The sequence below is a fragment of the Magnolia sinica genome, chromosome 4 (genome assembly GCF_029962835.1).
Source record: "Magnolia sinica isolate HGM2019 chromosome 4, MsV1, whole genome shotgun sequence".
Lineage (NCBI taxonomy): Eukaryota > Viridiplantae > Streptophyta > Magnoliopsida > Magnoliales > Magnoliaceae > Magnolia > Magnolia sinica.
The window spans coordinates 30866400-30893295 of record NC_080576.1 but is presented as its reverse complement, the minus strand read 5'-3'; the positions used below and the strand labels follow the sequence as shown (position 1 = coordinate 30893295).

The following is a 26896-nucleotide window of genomic DNA, read 5'->3' as shown; positions in this document are numbered from 1 at the left end:
GAAGAACAAGTATCCCTTGCCCAGGATCGATGATCTGTTTGATCAGTTGAAGGGGGCACGGTACTTTTTGAAGATTGATCTGCAGTCAGGGTATCATCAGTTGCGCGACAAGGATGAGGACATGCAGAAGACCGCATTGAGGACTAGTTTCGGCCATTATGAGTTCCTTGTGATGTCGTTCGGTCTTACGAATGCACCGGCCGGGTTCATGGATCTGATGAACAGGGTGTTTCGGCCATTTTTGTTCCGATTCGTCATTATTTTTATCAATGACATTTTGATATACTCTGCGAGTCGGGCAGAGCACTTAAGAGCGGTCTTAGATACTCTCAGGAAGAATCAGCTTTTTACACAGTTTAAGAAAAGTGATTTCTGGAAAGAGAAAGTCAAGTTCCTAGGACATGTGGTGTCCAAGGAAGGCATAGCTGTCGATCTCACTAAGGTAGCTGCAGTTCAGGACTGGAAGCAGCCTGGTTCAGTTACTGACATGAGGAGCTTTCTGGGTCTAGTAGGTTATTATCGATGCTTCATATGAGACTTCTTGAAGATAGCCAAACCGTTGTCTCAGTTGACACGGAAAGATTTGAAGTTTGCTTGGAATGAAAAGGCGGAGATAGCTTTTTAGGAGCTGAAGGACAAGTTGACGTCCGCCCCTGTGCTAGTATTGTCAGAGCAAGGGGTTAAGTATACGACATATACCGACGCCTCTCGCATTGGCCTGGGTTGTGTCCTTATGCAGAAGGACAGGGTGATTGCATATGCTTCGAGACAGTTGAGGAAACACGAAGAGAATTACCCTACACACGACCTGGAGTTGTCAGCTGTCATTTTCGCATTAAAGCTCTGGAGACATTACTTCTACGGAGAGGAGTTCGAGCTCTTTTGCGACCACAAGAGCCTTAAGTATATCTTCACGCAGCGTGACTTGAATATGAGGCAACGCCGATGGATGGAAACATTGAAAGACTTTAAGTTCGATATTTCTTACCATCCGGGCAAAGCAAACCTTGTGGCAGACGCGTTGAATCGCAAGAAGGCTATAGAGTTTGCGGCTCCGCTAATGATAGCAGAATGGAACATGATCGAGTTTGTGCGAGACTTTGAGCAGAAACTTACAGTGGAAGAGTCGTATGAAGTTATCGCACACATTCGAGTACAGCCCCTCATTGACGAGAGGATCATTGTAGCTCAGGCAGATGATGAGCTTTTGGCGAAGATGAGAGAGCGGGTTGGTACAGATGAGGACTCCGAATGGAGTGTTGGTTCAGATGGGGGCCTACGATTTCGTGGCCGCTATGTGTCCCAGACATTCCTGACTTGAGACGGGAGGTTCTCGAGTCAGCCCATAATTCTAAGCTTGCGATGCATCCAGGTAGCACGAAGATGTATCAAGATATAAGGAGATCCTATTGGTGAGACAACATGAAGGTCTCACGTGCCAGCAGGTCAAGGCAGAGCATCACCGACCTCCTGGACTGCTTCAGCCATGGCCATAGAGGAATGGAAGTGGGACTTCATCTCTATGAATTTTATTTCAGAGTTGTCGAGAATGAAGATGGGACATGACTCTATTTGGGTGATCGTCGACCGATTGACGAAGTCAGCTCATTTCTTACCGATTAGAGTCACAAACTCTGCAGACGAGTTCGCTAGGTTGTACATCAAGGAGATTGTACGTCTGCACGGAGTCCCCTTAAAGATTGTGTCTGACAGAGACACGCGATTCACATCTATCTTCTGGACTCGTATCCAGGAAGCGATGGGTGTGAAATTGAAGTTCAGCATCGCATTTCATCCGCAGACAGACGAGCAGACGGAACGTGTGAATCAGATTCTGGAAGACATGTTGCGAGCTTGTGTTTTGGATTTCAAGGACAGTTGGGATGATTGTCTCCCTTATGCAGAGTTCGCGTATAACAACAGCTTCCAGGCGAGTATCGGCATGGCTCCCTACGAGGCATTGTATGGTCACCTGTGTAGAGCACCGCACTGCTGGGCAGAAGTTGGCGTGCGTAGTTTGATTGGCCCAGAGTTGGTACAGGCGACTTCAGAGAAAGTTGACATTATTCGACGTCGACTTCTGACAGCCCAAAGCAGACAAAAGAGTTATGCTGATACGAGGCGGCGACCGCTTAAGTTTGAGGTTGGAGACCATGTATTTCTTAAGGTTTCCCCTATGAAGGGAGTTTTGCGGTTCAGTAAGAAGGGAAAGCTCACGCCGAGATTTATTGGTCCATTTCAAATACTGGATCGAGTGAGAGCGGTAGCATACCGCCTTGCTTTGCCCATATCACTTGCGGGCGTGCATAACGTATTTCATATTTCTATGCTAAAGAAGTACGTTCCTGATCCTTCGCATATTATCAGTTGGGAGCAGGTGCAGTTGAGCGAGGATGCCACATATGTACTGCGACCGACGCGTATTCTAGACAGGAAGGAGCAGGTATTGCGTAGCAAGGTCATCCCTCTTGTGAAAGTACTGTGGATGCATCATAGTAAAGAAGAGGCTACTTGGGAGACTGAAGCTGAGGTCAGAAAGAGCTACCCTCATATCCTTGAAGAGTATGAGAAGGTACGAATTTCGAGGATAAAATTTTTCTTTAAGGGGGTAGATTGTAATGACCCGAAAAATTTCGTGCAAAGACTCGAGTACCACCTCGAATTCCTTAGAAGTTACGTGTGGGTTAATTAGCGCTAAACTCAATTTCTTGTGAAATTAGTATCAATCACTTTAAATTTGATCTGCAGGGCTCAAAACCTGTAGAGTCGTTAACGCTATGTTACCCTGAAATCTAGGATTCAACGCTAAAGCCAGTTGCTCTCAGGAGTACTTGGAAACTTTGTATCGGACCTGGACCGCGCGTCGAAAATCTAATAGCGTCGATCTTAGACAATTTTGGTCATCTTGTTGGGCTTGACCAGCACCTCAAAAATCAAGATCAGATGATGTCCTGGGTCGATTTGCTTTAGTCCGGAGTAAAGAGTATGAGAAAGCTGAGAAATTAAATATAATTTATGAAATCTGAGTCGTGTCGCTTGCGCGCCGATTCTAAGCTTTCTGACCGTTGCATTCTGACCCAATTTCACCTTCGGATCAGGGAAGATGGCCCAGACATGTCCAAGTGCCAGTGGACCTGATCGAGTTTTGGTGACCGTTGAATTGAGAGTGGTCCGCCACGGCTGATCTGTAAATCCGATCGGTACGAAAACTCAGCCTGACCTAGATCCATAGTCAGTGAGCTTAAGTCCGACCGCACGTGGAGAAAGGACCACCAGAAGTGTTCCGTTGGATCGGAATAGGCCTGATTTAGTTATAACCTAAGTATACCTTGGCCCTAGGACTATTTTCATCTATTTTAGGCCTATATAAAGACCTTAAATCCCTCACTCTCTATTCCATACGAATTTTCTAACCCTAGCTAAGAAAGAGAGAAGAAAAGAGAGAGAGTGAGAGAGAAGCTGGTGAATCATCTTGAGATTCTTTCCTGCTATTCTACATACCTAAACCGTCACTTTTAAATCGTTATTTCGGCGATTCTAAGTTCATTCTTGGGTAAGTTAATCAAACCCTAGTCTGTTTTAAAATTTAGACTTGTCTTAGTGTTGATGTAGCTCATTTCTATTCTTGCCTTAGGTTTTCTAGTCGCCGTTGACAAAGACCTATCGTCTGAATCAGATCTATTGTGTTTTTCTGGTTTAAGGTACGGACTATATTCGTATAAGTTATGGTTTTCAAGGTTTTCAATGTTGAGTAATGGTTTATTATTGTTGTGGATGCAATTTCACATGCCAACTGTGATGTTTATTTTGCGTTCCTGATATATATGAGTTATATTAAGATTTGTATATTCTATGTATATGTGGAAGTATCGTATACGTATAAAATATGAACATGTGCTTGCCATGATTAATTGTCGTGTACTTGTGCTAGTTGTATGTGTGTCAACTCCTTCGCGAAAGGAATTGTCCAAATGTGTGTTATCACCAACATACGTCATGTATGTTGGACTATGTAGTCTAAGTGTTTGTAGAAATGTCTGAATAGTTAAGTGTGTATTACATTAACCTATTTATGGACGTTGAGAAGAGATTCTCAACTACCCTATTGATGTGTATGATTTCCTACATGCTATTTACATTCATTGTGGTTTAACTTCAAGTACTACTTATGTGTAAATCCATGTTAAGTTGATATTCATCACATGCTTCCATATTGTATGATTAGAATTGTTGTTCCATTACTGTTCTAAATTGTTGATATGAATATCCGTTATAATTGAAGATGTTTGGGACTATGGAATAGTCTAGAAAATCGGTAACAAACCTTGAGTTCGTGGCCGAGGTTGTTTTCGCCACGTAAGACGTGTTTGACGAACCCGAGTCGTATTAGGGTTGTCGGCAGTGGTTTGGCCACACGGAGTGTTTGCGCACTCTATGTCGTTCAACTCAACATGCGCTCGTGCTAGTCGAGCTCGTCAAGTAACCCGATCGTCCCGGTGGACGTACATCATGTATGAACGCTAATGCTTGAATCTAGGGTACCAAACTTACCAATGCAATTCCGTTAACCATTGTACCTTGATCCGCTAAGACTCATGAGCCAGGCATGGTGGTATGGGACACCATGGTCGAGCTGTCGGCCTACGCTGGGGTGACGAGCCTCCCCGTAGTGACCAGTGAGCACACCAGACTCGTGAACCGATTATGGTGGTATGAGACACTATATTCATGCTATCGGCCTACATTGATTAGTGACAAGCCATTTGTAGTGACTTCGAGCATACCTTACTACTGGATTGAGGCGACGAGCCTTAGGGTAGTAACTAAGGTATGATAGGCATGCATTGATTGGTGACGAGCCCTTTACAGCGACCTAAAACCCTATGATCGTATGAGATTGTCTAGGACTGACGACCTTAGAATGGATCACTGTTTGGAAAGTGATATGAGGAAGGTATCTTAGCTTCCTAATCCTGCTGTATGAAAAAGACTAATAACAACTTGGTAATCATGTTCATGCACCGCATTGCATGTGCGTTGGAGTTGTTGGCACTGCGGGAGGTTGTCATGCGTACCATAAGATGAAGACGCTGAGGGAGTGAAGACGAGAGCATGCATCATTTCTACATACATCCTTACATTAACAAGAGTAATTAGGATGTGTTTGATTGTATTACCTTATCATTACTGCTTAATTATTTTGATAAGATGTTAACTTTTACTGTATAGTTTCACTGAGTTGATCACTCACTCCCACATTCTGGGACAGTGTTTCAACACCAACCAGACTCTGTCTTAGATGCAGATGATGACACGACCCCTGAGGCAGAGCAGGAGTATGAGGATGATGAGCACGCGTTTTCTTTTATGCAGTTCTCAGGCGGGTTCATGTGAGCCATGTCCTGATATGCGGGGATTCTGGGTTTTCTTTGTAATTGTAATAGATGATGTCATTTTGATACATATATTTTGAAAACAACACTTTTAATTATGACCTAGCAGAGTATACGTATTTCAGGGATTTGCTCATGTACACATGTTTCTTTAAGTCTTTCGCTTGCGTCTTTCACTTATCTCTAAATTATGTTTGCAGTTTGGCTTAATCTATTCTATGTTTTATGCACTCATATAGACAACATACATCCATCATTCAATATGTTGCATAAGTGATGTTTTGAAACTCGGGAGCTGAGATATGCTCGACCCCCAAATTTCAGGGCGTTACATTTTCCCCCTTACATTTTTCTATAATACATAATTATGTAAATATGTATATATAAGTGTATAAAAATATTTTTCTATCTTTTAATTCATTTCTTTGTCTATTTATTTAACAAGCATATCTCCTAAACTAGAATGATTTACTTAACTTACCACATATGATTTTGGGGTAGGAGAAGCTAATTTAGCCAACCAACCTAATTATTTTCCAAGATTCCATCGGGTCGATGGTCAAAAATCCATTTCATTCAGTTTGTGGTTAATTTCAATCACTTCGCGGTCAAACTGAAAATTCAGCGGGGCAAACATGAAATTGAGCGAGGTAACATGGCCCACATATGTGAATTCAAAAGATGCTCATTTGGCAAGCTCAATTTCTACGTTGCCTCGTGCAAGTTCTAAGTTGCCTCGCTGAATTTCAAGATTCCCTCGCTCAATTCCTAGGTTGCCTCGCTCGATTCCTAGGTTCCCTCGCTCAATTCCTAAGTTCCCTCACTGAATTACTAGGAAGGTTTTGATGATAAAATAAATGAAGAAGCTCTAGTGCTAAAATAGATCACACCACATGGTGGGCCTTGAACACAACTTGCCAAAAACCTCTTTTAGAGGCAATCAGAACTCTCTTTGTTTTAAGATGATGAAATTTTATAAAAGAAGAGAACCAGAGAACCATCATTCATTCACCAAGTTTGAGAATCCCTCCACTTTCACCACATCAACTCAAACCTGAACAACCGTAGTCCCAAATCATCTTACTCCACTTCCAAAATAATCAGGCAGTGTCTTTAAAATGTTGGCTATCCAGATGTCATTGTCCTTTTTAGATAATGCGCAATAGTTAAGCCTCAACTCAAATTTAAAAATCACAGGATTTGAACCTATCAATAACTCGGTGGGGTCTGTATTCTAGACTGGACAAAGGGGAAATAAAAAATGAAGAAAAGGGAGGGTTTTACTGAAAGAAGGACAGTCACAGAGGGGGAGAAGTAATCGGAGAATCAGATCCGGTCGGATAGGATGAAGGAGCAGGGAGAGGAGAGAAGAAATAATCAGATTTTTGGTGGAGATGGGGCTGGCAGTGTTGGAAGGGGCGTCTGTTTTAGAGCAGGGGCATTTTCGTCATGTACAAGGGTGTCCATACGTCTGGGGAGTATTCTTGGCAACTAAAAAGAAATGGGCTTAAAAAGGTTGTGGGCCATACACTGGTCGTACAGTTGGAAAATTTCTCTTTATGTTCTTCACTTGGTTAGGTATGTATGGGAACAATGGACTAACTCAGATTATCAATGAAAGTGTTTCCGCTTTGGTTTATGATGTGCAGTAGGGTATGGATGTTCTCATTTTATCACTCTCAATCTCCTTCATCATGCATCTCAGATTGATTCTGTCATTCCTCATCCCAAGCATGAAAATGAGTTAGGCAACCATGAAAACAGCGGGGCAAACTAGAAAAACAACGGGGCAAACTAGAAAAACAGCGGGGCAAATTGAAATATGAGCAGCGCAAACTACAAAAATAGCGGGGCAAACTGAATTATGAGCGGGGCAAACTAGAAAAACAGCGGGGCAAACTGAAATATGAGCGGGGCAAACTAGAAAAACAGCGGACCAAATTGAAATATGAGTGGGGCAAACTAGAAAAATAGCGAGGAAAATTGAAATATGAGCGGGGCAAACAAGAAAAATAGCGGGGCAAACTAGAAAAACAGCGGGGCAAACTGAAACATGAGCGGGATAAACTAGAAAAACAGTGAGGCAAATTGAAATATGAGCGGGGTAAATAAGAAAAACAGCGGGGCAAACTGAAATATGAGTGGGGCAAACTAGAAAAATAGTGGGGCAAACTGAAATATAACCGGGGCAAACTAGAAAAACAGCGGGGCAAACTGAAATATGAGCGAAGCAAACTAGAAAAACAGCAGGGCAAATTGAAATATGAGCGGGGCAAATAAGAAAAACAGCGGGACAAACAAGAAAAACAGCGGGGCAAACTAGAAAAACAGCGAGACAAACTGAAATATGAGCGGGGCTAACAAGAAAAACAGTGGAGCAAATGTCGGGTCTCATTTGTCCACGTCATTTCCAAGGACTCAAGTTAACAAGATATGCCGGATTTCTCTCTCCCAAATAGACTGCGTGCTATGCTACATGACTTTTTAAAGGAGTAGTCCTATATTTTAGCTTAGTTTTTTAAAGAAAAAAATGAAGTTCTTTATGATGAATAATCACGTATATAATTAATAAAATCATAGATAACAAAAATAAGTCCTATATTGAAATATAATAAACTAATGTAATAACAAAAATATTAGCACGTAATGTATTGGCACGTAATTGAAATAACAAACTAATGTAATAACAAAAATATTAGCACGTAATTGAAATATAATAAATTAATGTAATAAGTCCTATATTGAAATATAAAAAAAATGAAGTTCTTTATAGTTTTCCCCGCTCAATTTAATGTTTGCCCCACTGAATTTCTAGTTTGACCATGAAGTGATTGAAATTGACCACAAACTGAAAGAAATGGATCTTCGACCAATGACTCGATGGAATCTTGGAAAATAACTAGGTTGATTGGCTAAATTAGCTTCTCCTACGCCAAAATCATATGTGGTAAGTTAAGTAAATCATTCTAGTTTAGGAGATATGCTTGTTAAATAAATAGACAAAGAAATGAATTAAAAGATAGAAAAATATTTTTATATACTTATATATACATATTTACATAATTATGTATTATAGAAAAATGTAAGGGGGAAAACGTTCTTCATGTAAAAAATAAAAATAAAAAAAATAAAAAAAGAGAAAAAAGTACATAGAACTACAATTTTGGCTACGGTTATAATCTGTAGCGATAGACCCAGCTTTGACCCGATCGACCGGGTCCCAACCCGGTTGACCCCAACTCGCTGGCTTCCTTTTTTTTTCCTTCTTTTTCCCCTGTTGTAATCCCCACCGATTTTTGTGGGTCCCATTATGAGGTATGTGTTATATCCAAACCGTCCATCTATTTGGCGAACTCGAATTAAGGCTTGAGGTGAAAAATAAGACATATCTAGCTATCAAGTGGACCACACTGTAAAAGGAAGTGGGGAATTGAACGTCTACCATTGAAACCCTTTTAGGGGTTACACAAGTTTTGGATCATTATGAAATTTGTTTTTCCTTTTCATCCAGGTCTTTGTGGCCCTATGAATGAACTTAGACGGGGAGGATTTCTCACAAACATCACAGTGGGCTCCACCTGAGTTTCTAATGGTTGACGCTCATTCAACATTGTTTCCTGTAATGTGGTACATTTGAGATTTGGATAGACCTCATTTTTTGTCTCATGCCATAAAATGATTTGGAAAAATATATGGACAGCATGGATGAAAAGTATACATCATGGTGGGGCCCACAGACCACCGACCGTCCACCATTAGCTGGTGGCAGGGCGAGTACCGATCCATTTCTGTCAAAAGGAGGGGTATTTTCGTCCTGAAATTCCAACTCCGTACGAGGAGGTCCAAGTGCGTATTCTAAGTTTGTATTTCTTCAAAAAAACCGCTGGATAAAAGGTGGGGTCCACAGTCATAAATTTCTCATTTTTTAAGGTAAATGAGAGTTTGTTCTTAAATGACAGCAGCAACAAAGTATAATATGATGTAGGGGCACCCACCTTCTAGTGATCCAGATTATATTTCCATGCGACCAACTAATGAATGGATCATGAATAGAGGTAACTTCCATTAAACAAGCCAGTCATCTGATGAGTGTAGATTGTACCATTGTACGCATACCACTGGACATTTCTTACTTTAAACCATCCATAGTAAACAAAATGGATGGACGGAGTGGATCAAATATATAAATTACGGTGAATCAATCCCTTCGGTCAAAATGCTCAGCTGAGCACGCATTGGCGCAAATTCTCGTGAGAGTTTTTTGATAACTCATGGTATGTTATGTTAGTATAAAATCTGAATGGTCCATATGATGGAGCACCCATGACCCTCGGATCCCAACTTTTACATTGATCCAAAGCTTTCGTGGACTATGGCAAAAGAAGATAGTTTCCTCCCTTGATTTTCATCTCACTTCTCTATAGCCCACCAGAGTTTTAGATCAGGGTGAAAATTAGCCTCCGAAGGTTTAATGGGATGTTTCATCACATGGACCGTTCGGATTAGAGGGTCATGACACGTGTGAAGAGGTGCGCACGTGCGCACGAGCACGGTGAGCATGCCTATGTACGAGTAACACCTAATCCACTCCCGTTTTCAAAGCGGAAAAAAGGAAACATTGCGATCAAACCCTACCGTTTGGGAGATTGCAGAGAGGGAGGGCGGTCGTTGCAGAGAGAGAGAGAGAGAGAGAGAGAGAGTGTGCGCTTCTCTATCTTTCTCTCTTTTTAAAAATCTGACTGTTGAGCCTGTAAGCGGCTTACAGGGAAGTGACTTCTCACCCCCATCACCCTGCAGTTTTTTGGTAGATTTGCCTGTAAGTGACTTAGAGGCTGTAAGTTATTTACAGGTGAATTTTCTCCCCCAAACACCACCTGTAAGTGACTTCCTGTAAGTCACTTCTCACTTACCCAACTTACAGGCATCCAAACAGGCCCTTACTCATTTTGAAAGAAAGCCTCTCTCGTCTGTGGATTTCTCGTCGGTAACTCTCTCTCTTTCTCTCTCTCTCTCTACATCTGCGAGAGCGCTTAATTCCGATTCGTTGGAATCTAGCCATGGATCTGATCGCCCCCTTCCTCTTCCTAGGGTTCCAATAAGTAGTTCTTCTTTGTTTTGGTGGAAATGAATAGATTTATACGATGGAAATCAATCATTCTAGGGTTACTGTTTGAATATGCACAACCTACTCACGTCTTCTGTTTGTAGCGACCGATGACTATGGTTCAGTTATCCATACCATTGGTTTGTTGGGTCCCGTTAGAGATGGACCACGGCCCAAAAATCTCCCGATTTGGAATATCCTAGCTGCAAATCTTCGGGCCTCTTTTCATTTGAATTGGAATTCGTAGCTTTATTTCTCTGCTTGACTGTTTATTTGCAGGCCACACGTTGAAGGGTTAGACTGTTTCAAGCTTGGAGAGTATTGAAGGAAGGTCCGTCTTTGGTGGGGCCCAACTGGCCATTGGTCCTGTTTGTACATGTTGAGGAGCCAAGTATACTGAGGATCATATAACTCCTCTATACTTAGTGGTCATTGAATTCAAATAGGTAATTTCTTCGGTTGAAGATGATGCTTTCTAGAATTGGTAGTTGATAAAATGAGTGGGTTTTAGCTTTCTAATGGTATATATCTTCTTTTGTTCTCTTATGGTAGGAATTTTTGTGTTTGTTTCTGCACGATTTCGACATTTTATATGGTTTTATAAAATGGTTGGTGCACAAATTCAGATGGGTATAGAGATGATAGATCACTGAGTATTGATTTTTGTAACAGGATGTCGCTGCTGCAGTTATTGTGTGTGTTTGTGTCTATTTCTGCATAAGGTCTTATGAACCGTCTACATGGCCTTTCATTTTGGGGAATTTTGACTGATGAATACACCCTTGCATTTTCTATTTATTGGTAATAAAAAAGACCCCTCTGCAACACTTGCTTGTGCAACAAAAATCACCGTCAGGCCCACCATAATCTGTGTGTAAAATCCAGTCCGTCCGTCCATTTGCGCGAGCTCATGTGAGATGTGACCCCCAAAAATCAGGCCGATCCAATACTCAAGTGCATTGCACCAAATGGAATAGTGAGGATGAGGGTGCCCACCATTGAAACCTTACTGGGGCCTGTTGGAGTTTTAGTTTTTTTTTTTCCCTTCATCCTGGTGGGGCTCACCTTATGAATGGGTTCGATGTCATATAAACATAATGGTGGGCCTCAAGAAGGTTTTGATGGTGGGCCTCCCCATCCCACTATTGCCTGTGGTGTGGGCAACTTGAGTTTTGGGCCTACCTAATTTTTGGGCTCACATCCTAATATGTTCATTACAAATGATGGATGGACTGGATGTTACACACACAAAATGGTGGGGCCACACGAAGCTTTTTGTTGTACACACTTCCTGCAATGGGTGCTGTAGAGGATTCTGGTTAACGAAAAAAGTGAAGTCCCTCCAATCATGTCCAGGTAGCAATAATGACATTGGAATTGGGCTTCCTGACAAAGCATGAGTGAGAGTTGAATAGTGGTAGTTTTAAGGTTATGAGTGCATAGGGAGCACACTTATCTGCGTGAAAGATGGCACTGGAACAATTGAATGGGTTTTCCTCCAAATGGAAGTATGGGCAGGATGTGGATGCTTATTGTGGCATGAGAAAAAAAAAGATGGAAGGATCTCAGTTCATTTACAACAAGATGCTTTTGATAGTTGGTTTTGGTAGTTGACTGCTGGTTTCTTGGAACTTTTTCTGTGGCTATGCATCCTAAATTAAATTGTATGTTAGAGGATATTGGCATTGAACTCTCATTTATAGAGGCTTCAAGAATGTCTTTGGAAAACTTTTAAGGGCCACTAGATTTGAGGTTGGAAATAGGAGTGAGATGTTTTCTTGGTTCTGAGATACCTCTTTTTCTCAATGTGCTCTGGATCTATTAGGCCTTCTAGTGCTTAATATGCACGTTCAAGTCGTCAGTCATATAAAGCTTAAGAATCTTTTGTTATTATTGTTATTTGCTCCTAAATGCATCGTTTCTTTGTTGATAATGCTCTTTGGATAATTCGTAGGGAAAATATCACTACAAGTTACTTATCGAGTTGAGAGTGCTGTCCTGCTTACCTTTGGCCCGAGTCAGGAAGAGTCTCTTTGTAATGGAGGCATGGACATTTGCCATTGCTTGGGTGTAACTTTTGTCCTTTGGGGGCCTTGTTAAGAAAATTATTTATGATCAATAAAAGAGTGTCGGTCCTTGCAATGTGTGGGGTGAACTAGAGAACTTTGATATGTGTGTTCTCTCTTTTAGGCTAAATTCAGTAGGGTGTGGAGAATCTAGTAATGTACGGGTTTGGGAGGCTCAACATCATTAACAGCCATTTGCTTTCTTCAACCAGCAATTTGCAATCATTTCTACTACAACCCGATGGGTGAATAGGAGAAGGCTGGTATTGATCATTGATCAATTATGCCTTTTTTTTTTTTTTATAGATATAAATGAATTTTAAGATTGTCTTATGAATAAGTGTTTTGGGAATAGTCAATCAATGGGGGGACATAACAGATGAGATCTGGATCACCTCCCCATGGGCCCCACTTGTTGGAATTGAATACTGGCCCATACCGTGTGATGACAACTGATACGGTACACCTGAAAGGGTAGGGATCTTAATTCTACCTCTTTTATTTGCAATAGATTTGAGTTTTCTTTAGTGGAATCTTTATGGTTGCAATTGGGAAGTGGTTGCCCTTGATATTATGTAAAGGACCATTTAATCCATTGCAATCTTTATGGCGACTGATACATGCAACCTGAACACTGGACGTATTGCTATTGCTAATAAATTTACACAATGGGCAATGAAAAATCCAAACCCTCATTTAAAATTTGGCTTTGGAAACCAATGTTCATGTACACTATGTTAGGAACACTTAGTCTATAAATACATAGACATGCTTAGTGGTAACAATTTCACCCCATCTTATGTCCTCGATGGATGAATACCTTTGAGCTATGATTCCCAGATACTATGAATGCAGCGTCGACATAGTGGATGTGGATTTCACATGAAATTGAAGTCTCTAATGGATGTATTAAATGTAAGCACAGGAGTTGTCTACAAGTCCATATGAATCTGTGTGAAGGATGAATAACCAAAAAATGAAATTGAGTGTGAGAATTCAACGGTTTAAAGAGTCAAGCTTGTAAGGGGGTGTTTGGACATAGAGAAACCAAAATGTGGACATGGAAAACCAACATGGAGTCCTCAAGAAATGGAAAGCTGTGGATTCCAACCGTGATTCCTTTGTTTGGTTTGGAGTGTTTTCCTTGGTAACATTAAAAGGTCAACCATCAAATGGTGCGAACTGCCTCAAGTAACCTTGGAAACCGACATTTAGTTTTTTTTTTTTGGAATAAAGCGATATCCTTTTTTTTTTCCCAATGAAAACCTTCAAAATAGAAATTGGTTTCCATATCCATTAAAAGGTTTGATTCTGCAAACATTTTAAACAGCACATGGGGTGACCTATTGTCAATCTGAATTGTTCATTCACTCATACAACTAGGACCAAGCCATGGTATCATGCCAATCAGTTGATCCTAAGCTTCTGATCAATAGCATGAAAATGGATAGTCAAGATTGACTGGAAAACAAAATAGGTCCAATCATCATCTTGAAACATCTAGCAGATAGATTCCACTTTGTATTTCTTATGGTTCTAAAGTAACACTTTGATTTGATGATTCTAACCATGTGATTTATGGCTCATAAACAACAGACGGTTGTAACAAATTGGCCCCATTCAAAGGGACAGGTTACCCTATGCGCCGTTTAAAAGGTTTTAGGACGTTGCTAACGTCCGCACAAAGGTGGGGGCATTAACAAAACCCTATATAAATATGTATATTGTATTATATTCTCAAACAGGGGAAAAATAGATATCCATGAAAACCATTTTCTTTTCTGAAGTTTTTTAATGTTCACAAACAGACAAACAGGCCAAAGGAATTTAGCAGCTGCAGATGGAAAAATCAAATTTGGTTGATTTATTTTTTTCTGAGTTATGGAAAATTTTCAGTTTGTACAATTTAGGAATGATTGGATAAAATGCCCAAGATTGTAAGATCATGGCTATAGAATATTTGGCCTTTTTTCTGATTGAATGTGAACTATCGCTTTATTATTCTCTCTTTAATTTTCTATTTGATGGGCCACCTATTATAGCGTCAAGATTTTTTCCATATGGGAGTTTTTAATGCATGCACCATCTAAAACGGAGCTCATAATATCAATGGGTTTAATCCCTTAAAAATGGGCCCTACTTGTGCAAATTGACAGCCTGGGTACCATGCAAACATTTGCATCTAGCATTCTATCATTCCCCGAATCCCAGCTTTCACATTTTCTTAAGTTTTTATTTTTATTTTTTTATTAGTATGGGATTGGGGACACAAAACTTGTTGGTGTTACACCATGCTCGAGGCAGAGATTACAGAATACCATTGTACAAGTGGGGCTATTGTTTAGTAATCCAAACTGTTGATGTTATGGGCCCCACCATGTATGGTCCATGCCCAAAAATCTCCCTGATGGAGACTTCTATACCTCTCAATGGATGGACAACAATGAAACGTAAGAAAGAAATTGCATCAATGGTTTCCACTCAACGAATAGGAGGCAAATATTCTATAGCTAGGATCTTCGTTTCTGGAAGATTTTGGTGCACAGGTTATCCACTATGAGGCCCATTGTATTTTGGGTCACTGCCCATTCATAAAAATTGAATTCTGGAACACACTATATTACAAATCTTGGCCCGAGCATTGTATAATACCTTTCCTGCAGCCATACATTTTTGGTTGTGCTCGGTCCAACTCAGACCTGATTTAGACGTGGCCAGTTGACATCCTAATTGTCCTTGCACAAATTGCCTTTGAATTTCTCTCCTCTTCCCTGCCTCTAAGATCTCAATATTTGGAGATTGGGAGAGGACGGGATCTGAGCTCTCTATTTTGTTGGAAATATTCTCTTATTTCTTAGATATTTTGCCCCAAAAATCAGGTAATTCTGCTCGGGTAGGCGACAATGTACCAACTGATGGTTGAAGCAATTTTTCATATCAGTCCACTTGTTTTGTATGCTGTTGTCCACCTGAGATGTGAAATTGCCTGATTTTGGGCCAGAGATTCAAACAGTGCGGCCTGCATGATGGAAAGCCCTAATCTTGTACATCGGTACATTGGCACATGTTCCTGCATGTGTATGAGCGGTGCTCCCATGTGCATGTGGAATTAGTAAACATCAACTGAGCGAAATGAAATGGAAATATTTCAGGCAGCATACCTGTCTTTTTCCTTCTTCTTCATCTTTTATGGTATTTTATGTACTTGCTTTTTTCATCATTGAGCCCACTGTATTTTCTCTGGTTCCATCTATTGCCTGCTTTCATTATAGAGTTTCCCTTGGATCTTGTTTTCTTTCTTCTTCTTTTTTAATCTTTCCTTATTTTTTTTCTGCATCCGTCTCAAAGAAAAATCAAGTAATCTCCTTTAATTTCAATTTTCAGGGTAGAAGAAGATGAACAAAGGAGGAGGTGGAGGTGCTGGCAGTGGTCCCACTGCTGCGGCTGCCACAGCGGCAGCTCAGAAGCAGAAAACTCTGCTACAGCGAGTCGACACCGATATTAGCAACATCGTTGACAATTTCAGCCTTCTTGTTAATGTTGCTAGGGTAATTTTTAGTAATCTAATTTCCTCATGTGAATTTGTCCAAGTATTCTTAGGCACATGTTGCTTATTGTTGAGTTTATTACACTGATATCAAATTGGACTTGTGGCACAGCAATCCATTACCCAAACCATTCATCTTGTGGGTCTTACTGTGGATTGGCCATGTAGAAACACACTAATTGGATGATCTTGACCAAGGTATTCAAAATCGGTTACGTAATGGCCGTAACGGTCGTTACGTAACGGTAATAGTTATAACCGTTACCCGTTACAGGGTCGAAATGGCCGTAACGGCCCTGTAACGGTCATGTAACAGTTTTTTCAAAAAATAAAAAACGGCCATAATGGCTGATACGGGCGGTACAACGGCCACCGTTACCGTTTTGGAACACCTTGATCTTGACAGCACTAGAAAAGAATATCTTCTATGGCTTACATTGAACGAGAAAAAGGTCCACAGATTCAAAGGTAGCACTGTCCTTTTCTATTTGCAGTCTGTGGTTCATCCACAGCAGAACCCACCCGAAGAAGATGCTGGTCATGTTGCATTACGTGCCGCTTCCCAGTCAACTGCGGGTTATGTCACATAGATTCCTCAAAAGATTTTCAACAATATTACAAAATAAATGTAGGGCACAGCCATGACAAACGCATAGGGGAACGGGTTATAGATCAATGTCATCCAGTGTATAGAATTCAGTTACATAAGGCAGACTAGGTTTCCGTTGGTCCCCAAAAACCAAAAAGAAAAAGAAAAAGAAAATTTATGTTGATAATGAATTCACAAAATACTGTTTAGGCCACGGGTTGTATTGGTTTAAAACCGAGGGAACCTTTGTGACTAGTATGCACAGGTAAAGCTCAGCTATAAGTTCTCGTTTGGGGCAACCATGGCAGGTTATTGTCCTTCCGCTATTCCACCCCCAAAGCAGTGTTGTCAAAATCCTACGATTTACAATATATGATTTTAGTTGAATCTTAAGCAAAATGATTTGAATCGCAACCTTGAATCCCTTTTTATATGAATCCTATGATTCCATGATTTGAATTTTATCACTTACGATTCAAATCCTGATTTATGATTCAAATTATACTTGTTCTCTTCTATTTTAAGCTTCACTTGGCTTTTATTCTATGTTTTTAAATTAATGGGAGCTTTAGGATTCGTTTAGAAAAGGTAAATTATTTTATTTGTTCTTTGTAAGAGATTAAATAACACATATTCTCGTCAATGTTAAATTGTTTATCTTTCTTTCTATCATCTTCTTTCTTTCTTTCTTTCTTTCTTTTTTCCTTTTTTTTTTTTTTTTTTTTTTTTTTTTTTTTTTTTTGTGATTTCTTACTTCTTAACTATTTGAAACACCAAATTGATGTATGACTTACCTGTCGTGTTTTTATGGATGGTTATGATCATGCTGACTTATATGTATTATGGAATGGTGCTTCGAAATGAAAATATCTTTTTTCATCAGTCCACAGTATCAAAGGCCGCTTTTCCACCATGATTCTACATTCAAGAAATGTAACAAGAACATAAATTATTGAAGGACCCTTGTATATTTTTTAAGGAGAATTTCTTGAAAGACAGAAAAATAAAGGAATAAGAATCCTTTAACACTATAATGACATTGTGTTACTTGGTGCACATTGATGGCAAAAGGAAGATTGATGAGTTTTTTAAAAAACTTCTGATTTATTAATATTTTTCATCGTTTTTTTTTTCAATTTTTTGAGAAAATTGTAAAAATTTTACGATTTGCGATTCGATACGATACGACCCTACTACAATTTGCAATGCGATAACAAATTTGACAACATTGCCCTAAAGTAGTTTTTTGGCTTCTTTTGGATGCACTGGCAAACTGAATCACAATTACGAGTCTTACTCCTAGAGAATTTGAAGTATCTAATTTTAGTGTCCCTATTACATGTAGTTTGGGTCTAGGTTCAAAAATGCAATCACGTTACTTTCAAGTTGGTCCTGAAACAAAGTTAACTGAAAGTCTATAATTTCTTTCCGACAGAGAATACGAGGAATTTGTCCCTTCCACTCGACTAATTTGAATAATTGCAAATTGATTCACTTGTGCATCATTCGAAGGCAACCTTTTTAAATGCAACTTGCCTAATCCACTTCCTGAAGCACTCCCTGCCTATCAAAATCTTTAACTAAAGCTTAAGTTTCAATTTCAATTAGTGATGTTAAAAATCCTACAATTTAGGATTAGAATCTATTGATTTGAGTTATGTTTGATAGAAAGTAATTATGGATTCAAACCGAAACACTTAAGAATCACACAATTTATTGAAAACTAGCAAGGCATGAAGTTTTGCTATATTTTATTCCTTTAAATTAGTTTTGGGTACATTTTTCGGTTCTCAAGGTTAATAGGTTGGCGTGGCATCAAAATGTGGTTGAGAGTGCAGGATGATAGCAACAAGACCTTCCTATTCTTTTGTCAACCACAATTTGTTTTGGAGAAAGTAGGAATTTGGCAAGCCACTTACTCGGTTGCATTTTTCCTTGCTACCCCATACACCAAGTGCATTAAGAGAGCTTGGCGAGCCCTTTCTGCGATTGGGTCAGAAAAAGTGAGAAGTCCTAGCCTGCTAATTGCCGGTTGTGTTTTCTATGCTTCCCCCCACCCCAAGCCATGTTTTGGCAGTACACCCTAATCCTTACTCTGTACTTTTAGATTAATGGGAGGTGAAATGGAAATTTTGCATTTTTCAGAGGGTATCAAGGTGTTATTGTGGAAAGCTCGTATCCGAGACTGGTGATGAGAGACCGCCAAGGGCGGCGATTGCGTGCTCATCTAAGATTCAGGTCCAGAGGTCGTTCTCGCTGGAGGAATTGAGAGGTCCGCAAAACGATTTCTTTCCCAACAGTTAGAGATGGTGATTGAGACGGAAGGTTGGAAGACAAACAACAGGATGGGGAGTTAGGGCATTAGGGTGGGCAGAAATATTCTCGGAGAATGGAAGGAGAAGACATGGAGAAAGGGTTGGAGAACATTGAGAGGGTTTCGAAGAAGGTGCTTAAAGGGGGAAGGGAGGAGTTGAGGGGGTTCTATGGAGGAAAGGGAGCTCAGGAAGGGAGATGCGATGAAGATGTGGGAGCGGAGATTTTTAAGGAGGGGACTTCTTATAAAGGGAAAAGGGTTGAGGGGTGGACTTTGGTCAGAAGGGCTTTGATAAGCCGGTTAGTACGCAAGGTCATGACTCATGAGCTCTGGTCATTTCGAGTTTCCAATAATATCTATGGAGAACTTTCCGGCTGATTATTTTGGATGACGTTTTTTCTAGTGTATTTGGGAATTGCGGAAGGTCATCGAAGTCAAGCGGGGGTTTTGCTTTTGTGAGAATGGCATTGCAAGAAGAGGTGAGCCGTGCTGTTGCAATGCTCAACAAGAAGAGCTTCAACAAAAAAAGGCTATCGGTGTAGCATGCTCGCTACGGACCTGAGGTTGTAAACAATGCCACTATCAGGAAGGGTGGTGTGGGGATTGGAATTGGGAAAGGGGAGACGAATAGGGACAGGGGAAATGAAATTGGAAATAAGGGCATGCCTCACAAGCCTCTAGGTTTGAGTTGCCAGTGAAGAGATTGAAGGCTCGCAACATGATGATTGTTTCCCAATTGGTGCTTCTAATATCATGCTCAAAGAATAGTGAGACTTTAGTCAAGGGGAACAATACCAGTATACTCTAGGTTTACGAGTCGGGCTCCTATCGAGATGTAATGGAGGGGGTTCACTGGGGGAAAAAGAGAGGAGGGGAAGAGATGGTATGAAAGGGGAGGAGAACCCTGCAAAGGAAGGTAAATGGATGTGGGTGAGGAAGTTGGAAGAGGGGTCGGAGGTGTGCTTCCATGTAGGTGTACTGGCGAACTCCTAGAATGCTCTCCAGTGGTGTTTGGTGGCATTGACAAGGAAGGGGGCTTCGATGGTCAAGGTGGGAGAGTGGTTAGCTTCCTGTTGCAGGATGGAGGAGGATTGTATCTTGAAACCACAGAGTGATTTTGAGATTTGGATTTCTTCAAGGCTTTGTGAAAACTTGGACAAAGTTTTTCTCACCCGAGTTATGTTTAAGGAGGGCCCAATAGAAGCTTTGTATCGGTGGGATGATTGGTCAAAGTTCGGGCTAGAAGTGTTCTGGGTCTAGTTATGGGGTGTGCCTTTGGAGCTATGGCTTTTTAAAGCCTTTGCTGCACTGGGATCTTACGTCGGGGAGTTGATGGCCATTGATCCGGTGACAATTTGTGTGAGGAAGAAGAAGAGGGATGCAATGTTAGAGAAAATCATCATTGTTGTTGGGGACGTGAAGCTCCCGATTAGGGTTTTACGTGAGGGAAGAGAGGAAGAGGTGGTTCGGATGGGTACTTGCTGCCAAAACACTAAAGCTAAAAGCGGGGAGTGGTGGGTGCAGGAGAGTGGGAGACGATGGAGCACAGTTCCCCTATGGAGTACCGAATTTAAGAGAGGCTTTGTAGTGGCTTGCAAGGGGTGTGTCAAAGGTTGGTGGGTTGTCCTCAATTCAACATGTAGCTTGTTGCCAGGTCAAGGTAGAGAGGTGGTGGTGGTGGCTACAACTAATATTATGATGGAGGTGTCATTGGGTGGCCGAGTAAATGAGAGAGAAACACATGTCCTGGTTGAAGGCAGGTTAGAGGGGACGTGTCTATCATCGAATGACATGTGTGCGCTTTTGAAGGCGGTGTTGGAGTTGGGTGGCGAACAAAGGGTGGTTCGGTCTTCAAGCTTAGAATGAGGAGATAGGCTAGGAGGTCCGGAACTCTCAGTTAAGGACTTGTGTATGATCGTTGTTGGCTTAGTGCGGGTTCGTGGCGGGTTAGTGAAGGATGGAGTCATGGAGATGCACGTGTTTGGATTGGGCAGAGGCTTGTCTCCTTGGTGCATGTTCTTGTCCCCATTCATGTGGAGTTTTTAAATGAGGCATGTGAGGTCATCGTTTCCCCTCTCCACATGTGCGAGGAGAGCCTCAGTTTTATCCGAACCCTTCAATGCTTCTTCTTGTTCTCCTTTTGCTATTGAAAGTAAGGGGTTGGTGGACCTTGCATTAACAATGATGCTTCCCCTTCCAACAGCACTAGGCCATGCAGGTGCTTGCTATGGGGTAATCAACTCTTCCTCTCATGCATCTCTGGAGATGGTGGTGCATTTGTATGCGTTGTTTTTGAGTCTAATATGGTGGTGTAAGCTATAGTGTTGGTGCTGCATGAAGATAAGTTCTCTGTATCTAAAGTTGTAAACATACGGCCTACGGGTTGGCCAGGGAGTGGACAATCCTTTCTTAGAAGCACTGGACATTCCTCCCATTCAAGAAGCAAGAGGAGCGGTTACAGCTTTGTACGGAGGTCAAGGCTTATCGGAGATCGAAGTTGGCACCCTTGCTAGGGTCACGAGAAATTCGAATGAGAAGCAAGAGAGAGGAAGTGAATCAAAGAGGTAATTAATTTGTTGGGAAGGTAGTAGTCTCAATTGGAGATTGTGATGACGACTACGTTGCTTTATTTTAGTTCATTGAGGAACGGGGAGCACAGAAGGGGCAAAGAATCAAGGGATAGTTCAGCTTTCCCCAAAGGGTAAAAGGGGCTAGTGAGACTTGAATCACCTATTAATTACAATTCAAGGGTTTCATCCTAAAATGGGAAGAAAGGAAAAAGGGGTCAGTGCAATGTCTAAATGAAGATGCTTAGTTGGAATGTTTGGGGATTTGGCTACTGCGAGAAGTGGGTTTAAATCAAAGACCTATGCAGGCATGCTAAAGGCCCAATTGTTGACTTTGCAGGAGACTAAGATGTGGACGATGGACAAGGATCTTGTTAATTACGACTGGGAAGTTAAGGAGAAAGAATGGGTGGTGTTGGTTGCTATAGGTGCAAGTGCAACGGGATGATAGGTAGTAATTGAGGACTCAAAAGGTGTGGAAAAAGGACTCAAAGGTGTTCACTTCTGTCTATAGACCAAATTTGGCAGCTCTTAGGTAAGTGTTTTGGGAGGAGTGAGACTTGGTTTGGAATAGGTGGCAGCTCCCATGGGTAGCGGGGGGTGTGATTTTAATGTAGTCAGGTTTTCATATGAGAGGTCTAATGGAGGCTGTATAATGAGAAGCATGCGGGGTTTTTTGAGTTGGGTGAATAGAAATAAGATTGTGGACATTCCATTGAAGGATGTCAAGATCACGTGCAGTGTTCATATTATCGGTGAAAAATCGATAATATCGCCGATATTATCGGTGTCGCCGGAGTTGCGACATCGAAACTCACTTTTTCCATTTCTCTTCCTAATATTGGCGAATATTGGGCGATTTTATCGATTTTTCTGGTAAAATACCGTTGTCGACCAGAAATCGCGGCCCTGTCAAAGGGATAACTATAGCCAACAACTCCTTTTCGACAATAAAAGGGACGATAATATCGGGGGCTCCGTAAGTAAAAAAAAAAAATTGTAAAAAAAGGGGAAAAAGAAACTTTTGGAAGTGTACCTGTAGAATAGGATCGTTGATCACGGCCCTGTCAAATGATGATTCCGGCGAAGAATATGCGAAATCGTAGGAATTTTTTGAGATTTTTGGGATTTTAGGGTTCCCTTCTGGAACCTCTTCTACGGGCGTGTTTTTCGTGATTTAGGGTTTTGAAACCTTTTTATAGGGAGCGGAAGCGGATTATGGACGCGGATTTTTTGCAGGAACTTCCTGCGCTGAAAACCTAGGTGGGGCCCACCATGATGTTTGTGAGAAATCCACTCCGTCCATCTGTTTTTTAAGATATTTTTAAGACAAGAGGCCAAAAATGAGCCGTATTTAATACTCAAGTGGGCCTAAAATGTGAGTATTGAACGTACACAGTTGAAATATTCGTGGGGCCATAGAAGTTTTGAATTAGGCTAATATTTGTGTTTTCAGTTCATCCTAGCAAGAATGACGTTATTAACGGTATGGATGACATGTAAACATCACTTTCTACCCCAGAGAGTTTTCAATGGCAGGAATTTTCCTACCCACCTTTTCCTCTAGTGCGGCCCACTTGACTCTTGGATCCTTCGCACTTTTGGTCTCAAGTCCTAAAATGGGCTCAGAAAACAGATTTACGGTGTGGATTTCTCAAAAACATCACGTTGGGCCCCACCCAAGTTTCCAGCGCAGGAACTTCCTGCGAAAGGCTTTCAAAGGAAAACGGCGTTCGCGGATTAGGTGTTACGTGTTGGTGTGGAGCGTGCGACCTCGGGTGGCGTGGATGTCACGAAGTTCCGTGGACCACACCATGATGTATGTGTTATATCCACACGGTCCATCCATTTGGAGAGATTATTTTAGGTCATGAGCTAAAAAATGAGACAGAGCCAAAGCTTGGGTGGACCACACCACAGAAAGCAGTGGAGACAATGATTCCTATCGTTGAAAACTTCCTAGGGCCCATAGTGATATTTATTTGTCATCCAAGCTGTCCATAAGATCACATAATCATCGATGAAGGAAAAAAAACAAAAATTACATGGATCCAAAACTTCTATGGCCCCTAAGAAATTTTCAACGATAGACGTTCAATTCACACTATTCATTGCGGTGTGGTCCACTTGATCATTGGATATGCTTCATCTTTGGAATCAAGCCCTATAATTATATGGTAAAATGGATGGACGGAGTGGATAAAGTATATAAATCACAGTGGGCCCCATAGAGTTGACTTGGTCCACTCAACATAATAATTTACACGGTGCGCAGTGGACTTCCATGTTCAACTTGTTTAGGGTCTCCAGGGTCGGTGGCTCGGTGCTCTGTGGGGTCCATTATGATTTGATATATTTTATCAATGCCATCCATATATTTTGCCAGATAATTTTAGGGCATGAGCCCAAAAATGTGGCAGATCCGCAACTCTGGTGGACCACACCAAAGGAAGCATTGGTGATTAAATACCCACCATTATAAACTTCTTAAGGCCATTGTAATGTTTTTTTTTGCCATCCAACCTCTCAGGTGGTCCATTTGATCATTGGATATGCTTCATCAAAATCGAAAACACAATTATCAGATTGATCGAAAACTTTTTGTAACACCTTCGAAGTTTTTAATGGTGGGATTCAATCGCTACTGTTTCCTTTGGTGTGGTCAACTTGAGATTTGGATCTACCTCATTTTTGGGACCATGTACTAAAATGATATGCTGAAACGGATGAATGGGGTGAATTTTTGGCATATATCGTGGTGGGCCCATGTAACACTGTCCAGTAGCCACCTCGTTCTTGGAAACACGATAAAATATATGCATTACAGTGGGTACACAAAGTCCTTACGCTAGGACATGATTTGGCTAGTGATGTTAGCCAGATGGCTAGTGGTTGATGCTATGTGGGCCTAATCGTGATGTATTTATTTGATCCACGCTGTCCATCCATTTTTTTCAGATCATTTTAGATCTTGATACAAAACATCAAGCATATATAAATCTCGGGTGGACCACACCACAGGAAATAGTAGCGATTGAATGTCCACCATTAAAAACCTCCCAGGGTTCGTTGTAATGTTTATTTGACATCCAACCTGTTGATTAGGTCATACAGACCAATTTGATGCAAAACTTGTGGCCCTTAAGAAGTTTTTAATGGTGGGCATTCAAACAACACTGTTTCCTGTGATGGGGTCCACTTGAGATTTGGATCTACCTATTTTTTGGGCTTATACCATAAAATGATCTGGAAAATTGGATAGATGCGTCAGTATGTCAAACAAGTGCCATATCCAAGCCATCCATCACCAAGTATACCACTATATAGATTCCATGTCTCAAGTTTAGTTCATTAACTTTTGCATGGCTTAATTATTATATGCTATTTGCATTTGTATTATATGAACTCATTTTGGTTACAATTGGAGTGATTTCTTACAACAGAGCATGATTTTTGGGCCCCATTAAATGAAAACTTATTATTTAATGCATTCTTTTTGTAATTTTTTAATTCATAAATATGCAAATATGTGTATTTAGGCATGTCCTAAAGTTTCACTGAAAAATTCCATCATTTTCCCTATGTTTTGCCATTTTTCTTCACATTTCCGGTTATTGGCGATATTATTGGCGATAACGATATTATATCTTTATCTCCAGTTAGCGAAACTTGTAGCGATATCGACAACTCGAACACTGATCACGTGGAGCAATGGGCATGAGAGGGTTGAAAATTGATAGCTTTCTAGTCACCTTTGATTGAGTGGATATCTACCCTTTCACTCATTAAAGAGACCTCCCAAGGCTTGTTTCCGACCGTTGCTCGATAGTATTGTAGGTGGATGAGGACAACTAGGCTCTAAGCCTTTCAGATTCAAGCTGATGTGCTTAAAGTTATGGGTTTCTCAAAACTTAAAAGAGAATGGTGGTGTTCCTTCCAAGCTGGAGGCTTTGTAGGGTCACCTTTGATTGAGTGGATATCTACCCTTTCACTCATTAAAGAGACCTTCTAAGGCTTGTTTTTGACCACTGCTCGATAGTATTGTAGGTGGATGAGGATAACTGGGTTCTAAGCCTTTCTGATTCAAGCTGAGCTTTGTAGGGTTGAGACTATACAAGAAGCTGAAACTCCTCAAAGGGAAGATTTTTAATAGGAAAAGGGAAGTTTTAGGGGAAAGGGTAGCAGAACCGAAGCCATCCTGCAAAACATTTAAGCAATAAATGTGAAGGAAGAGAGTGGTGAGTTTTCGGTGAGGAAAGGGCAACAATGGTTAAACTCTCCTAGGATTATGTGACTTGGCTCTTGGAAGACGAGATCAAATGGAGACAACGGTCACATGCAACGTGGTTGTAGGAAGGGGACAAAAACACAAGTTTCTCCGTAGCATCGTAAGTGCTTGCACTAGGGACAATGGGATTTGGTGTAATGATGGAAGGCAAAAGGATAGAAGATAAATCACAGGTTTGCCACACCATTGTGCAATTCTATAAAAATTTGTTGGCAGATGAAGCTTGGGAGAGGCCTTGGTTGGACTACTTGACTTTTAACTAGCTAACACCATTAGAAGCTAAAGGTCTTGAGAAACCATTCTCGGTGGAAGAGGTCAAGGTTGTGGTGGACTCTTTAGGTGGGGATAAAGCCTTGGGATTGGATGGTTTTTTGTTGTTGTTGTTTTTTTTTTTTTCCAAACCTTTTGAGAACTAGTTAAGGGTGGTTTGCTCTGCTTTCTTGCCTAGTTTTGGGGGAGAGGTTGTTTTCGTCTGAACTTGGGGCTTCCTCCATAGCTATCATTTCGAATATACAAGGGGTGGAATGCTTGTGTGACCTTCGCACTATTAGTTTGATTAGTGGCTCATATAAAATCCTCGCAAAAAATTTAGCTACAAGGTTACATAAGGTTTTGGACAAGATATTAGAAACCCAAAGTGCGCTTGCAATGGGTAAGCAAATTCTAGACACTGCTCTTATTACTCATGAGTGTTTGGATGTGAGGCATTGGGAAGGGAAGAAGGTCATTGTGTACAAGTTGGATATCAAAAGGTGTATGACTGCATGGATTGGGGTTTCCTTGACTACATGTTGCGGGTGTTGGGTAGTGGTCAAAGGTGGAGAAGCTAGATGAAAAAGTGTTTGAGGCTTCATCCGAGCTTCGAGAGGCCTTAGGCAAGGGGATTCACCCTCTCCTTTTCTATTTATGGTGGTGGTTGAGGCACTAAGCAAGATGCTCGATAAAGGTCAGCCAGTTAGTCTGATTAGAGGCTTTAAGGTGGGAGGTGTTGTGCCCCCAATTTCTCACCTTCAGTTTGCCAATGACAC

At 41.0% G+C, this 26896-nt stretch overlaps 1 protein-coding gene across 5 annotated transcripts in view; it reads left to right on the top strand.

Moving 5' to 3' along the window:
* Positions 1-10231: 10231 nt before the first annotated feature.
* LOC131242953 (mediator of RNA polymerase II transcription subunit 22a) overlaps positions 10232-26896 on the top strand; it is a 32160-nt gene continuing 15495 nt past the window's right edge. For 4 of the 5 annotated variants that reach the window (XM_058241950.1, XM_058241951.1, XM_058241948.1 and 1 more), the window contains exons 1-3: positions 10232-10377; positions 10777-10943; positions 15948-16111. In XM_058241950.1, the coding sequence (XP_058097933.1) occupies positions 15959-16111 (153 nt within the window). In that variant the 5' untranslated portion in view covers positions 10232-10377; positions 10777-10943; positions 15948-15958. The remainder of the gene's footprint in view (positions 10378-10776; positions 10944-15947; positions 16112-26896) is intronic. The other variant, XM_058241949.1, reaches the window with a different exon arrangement.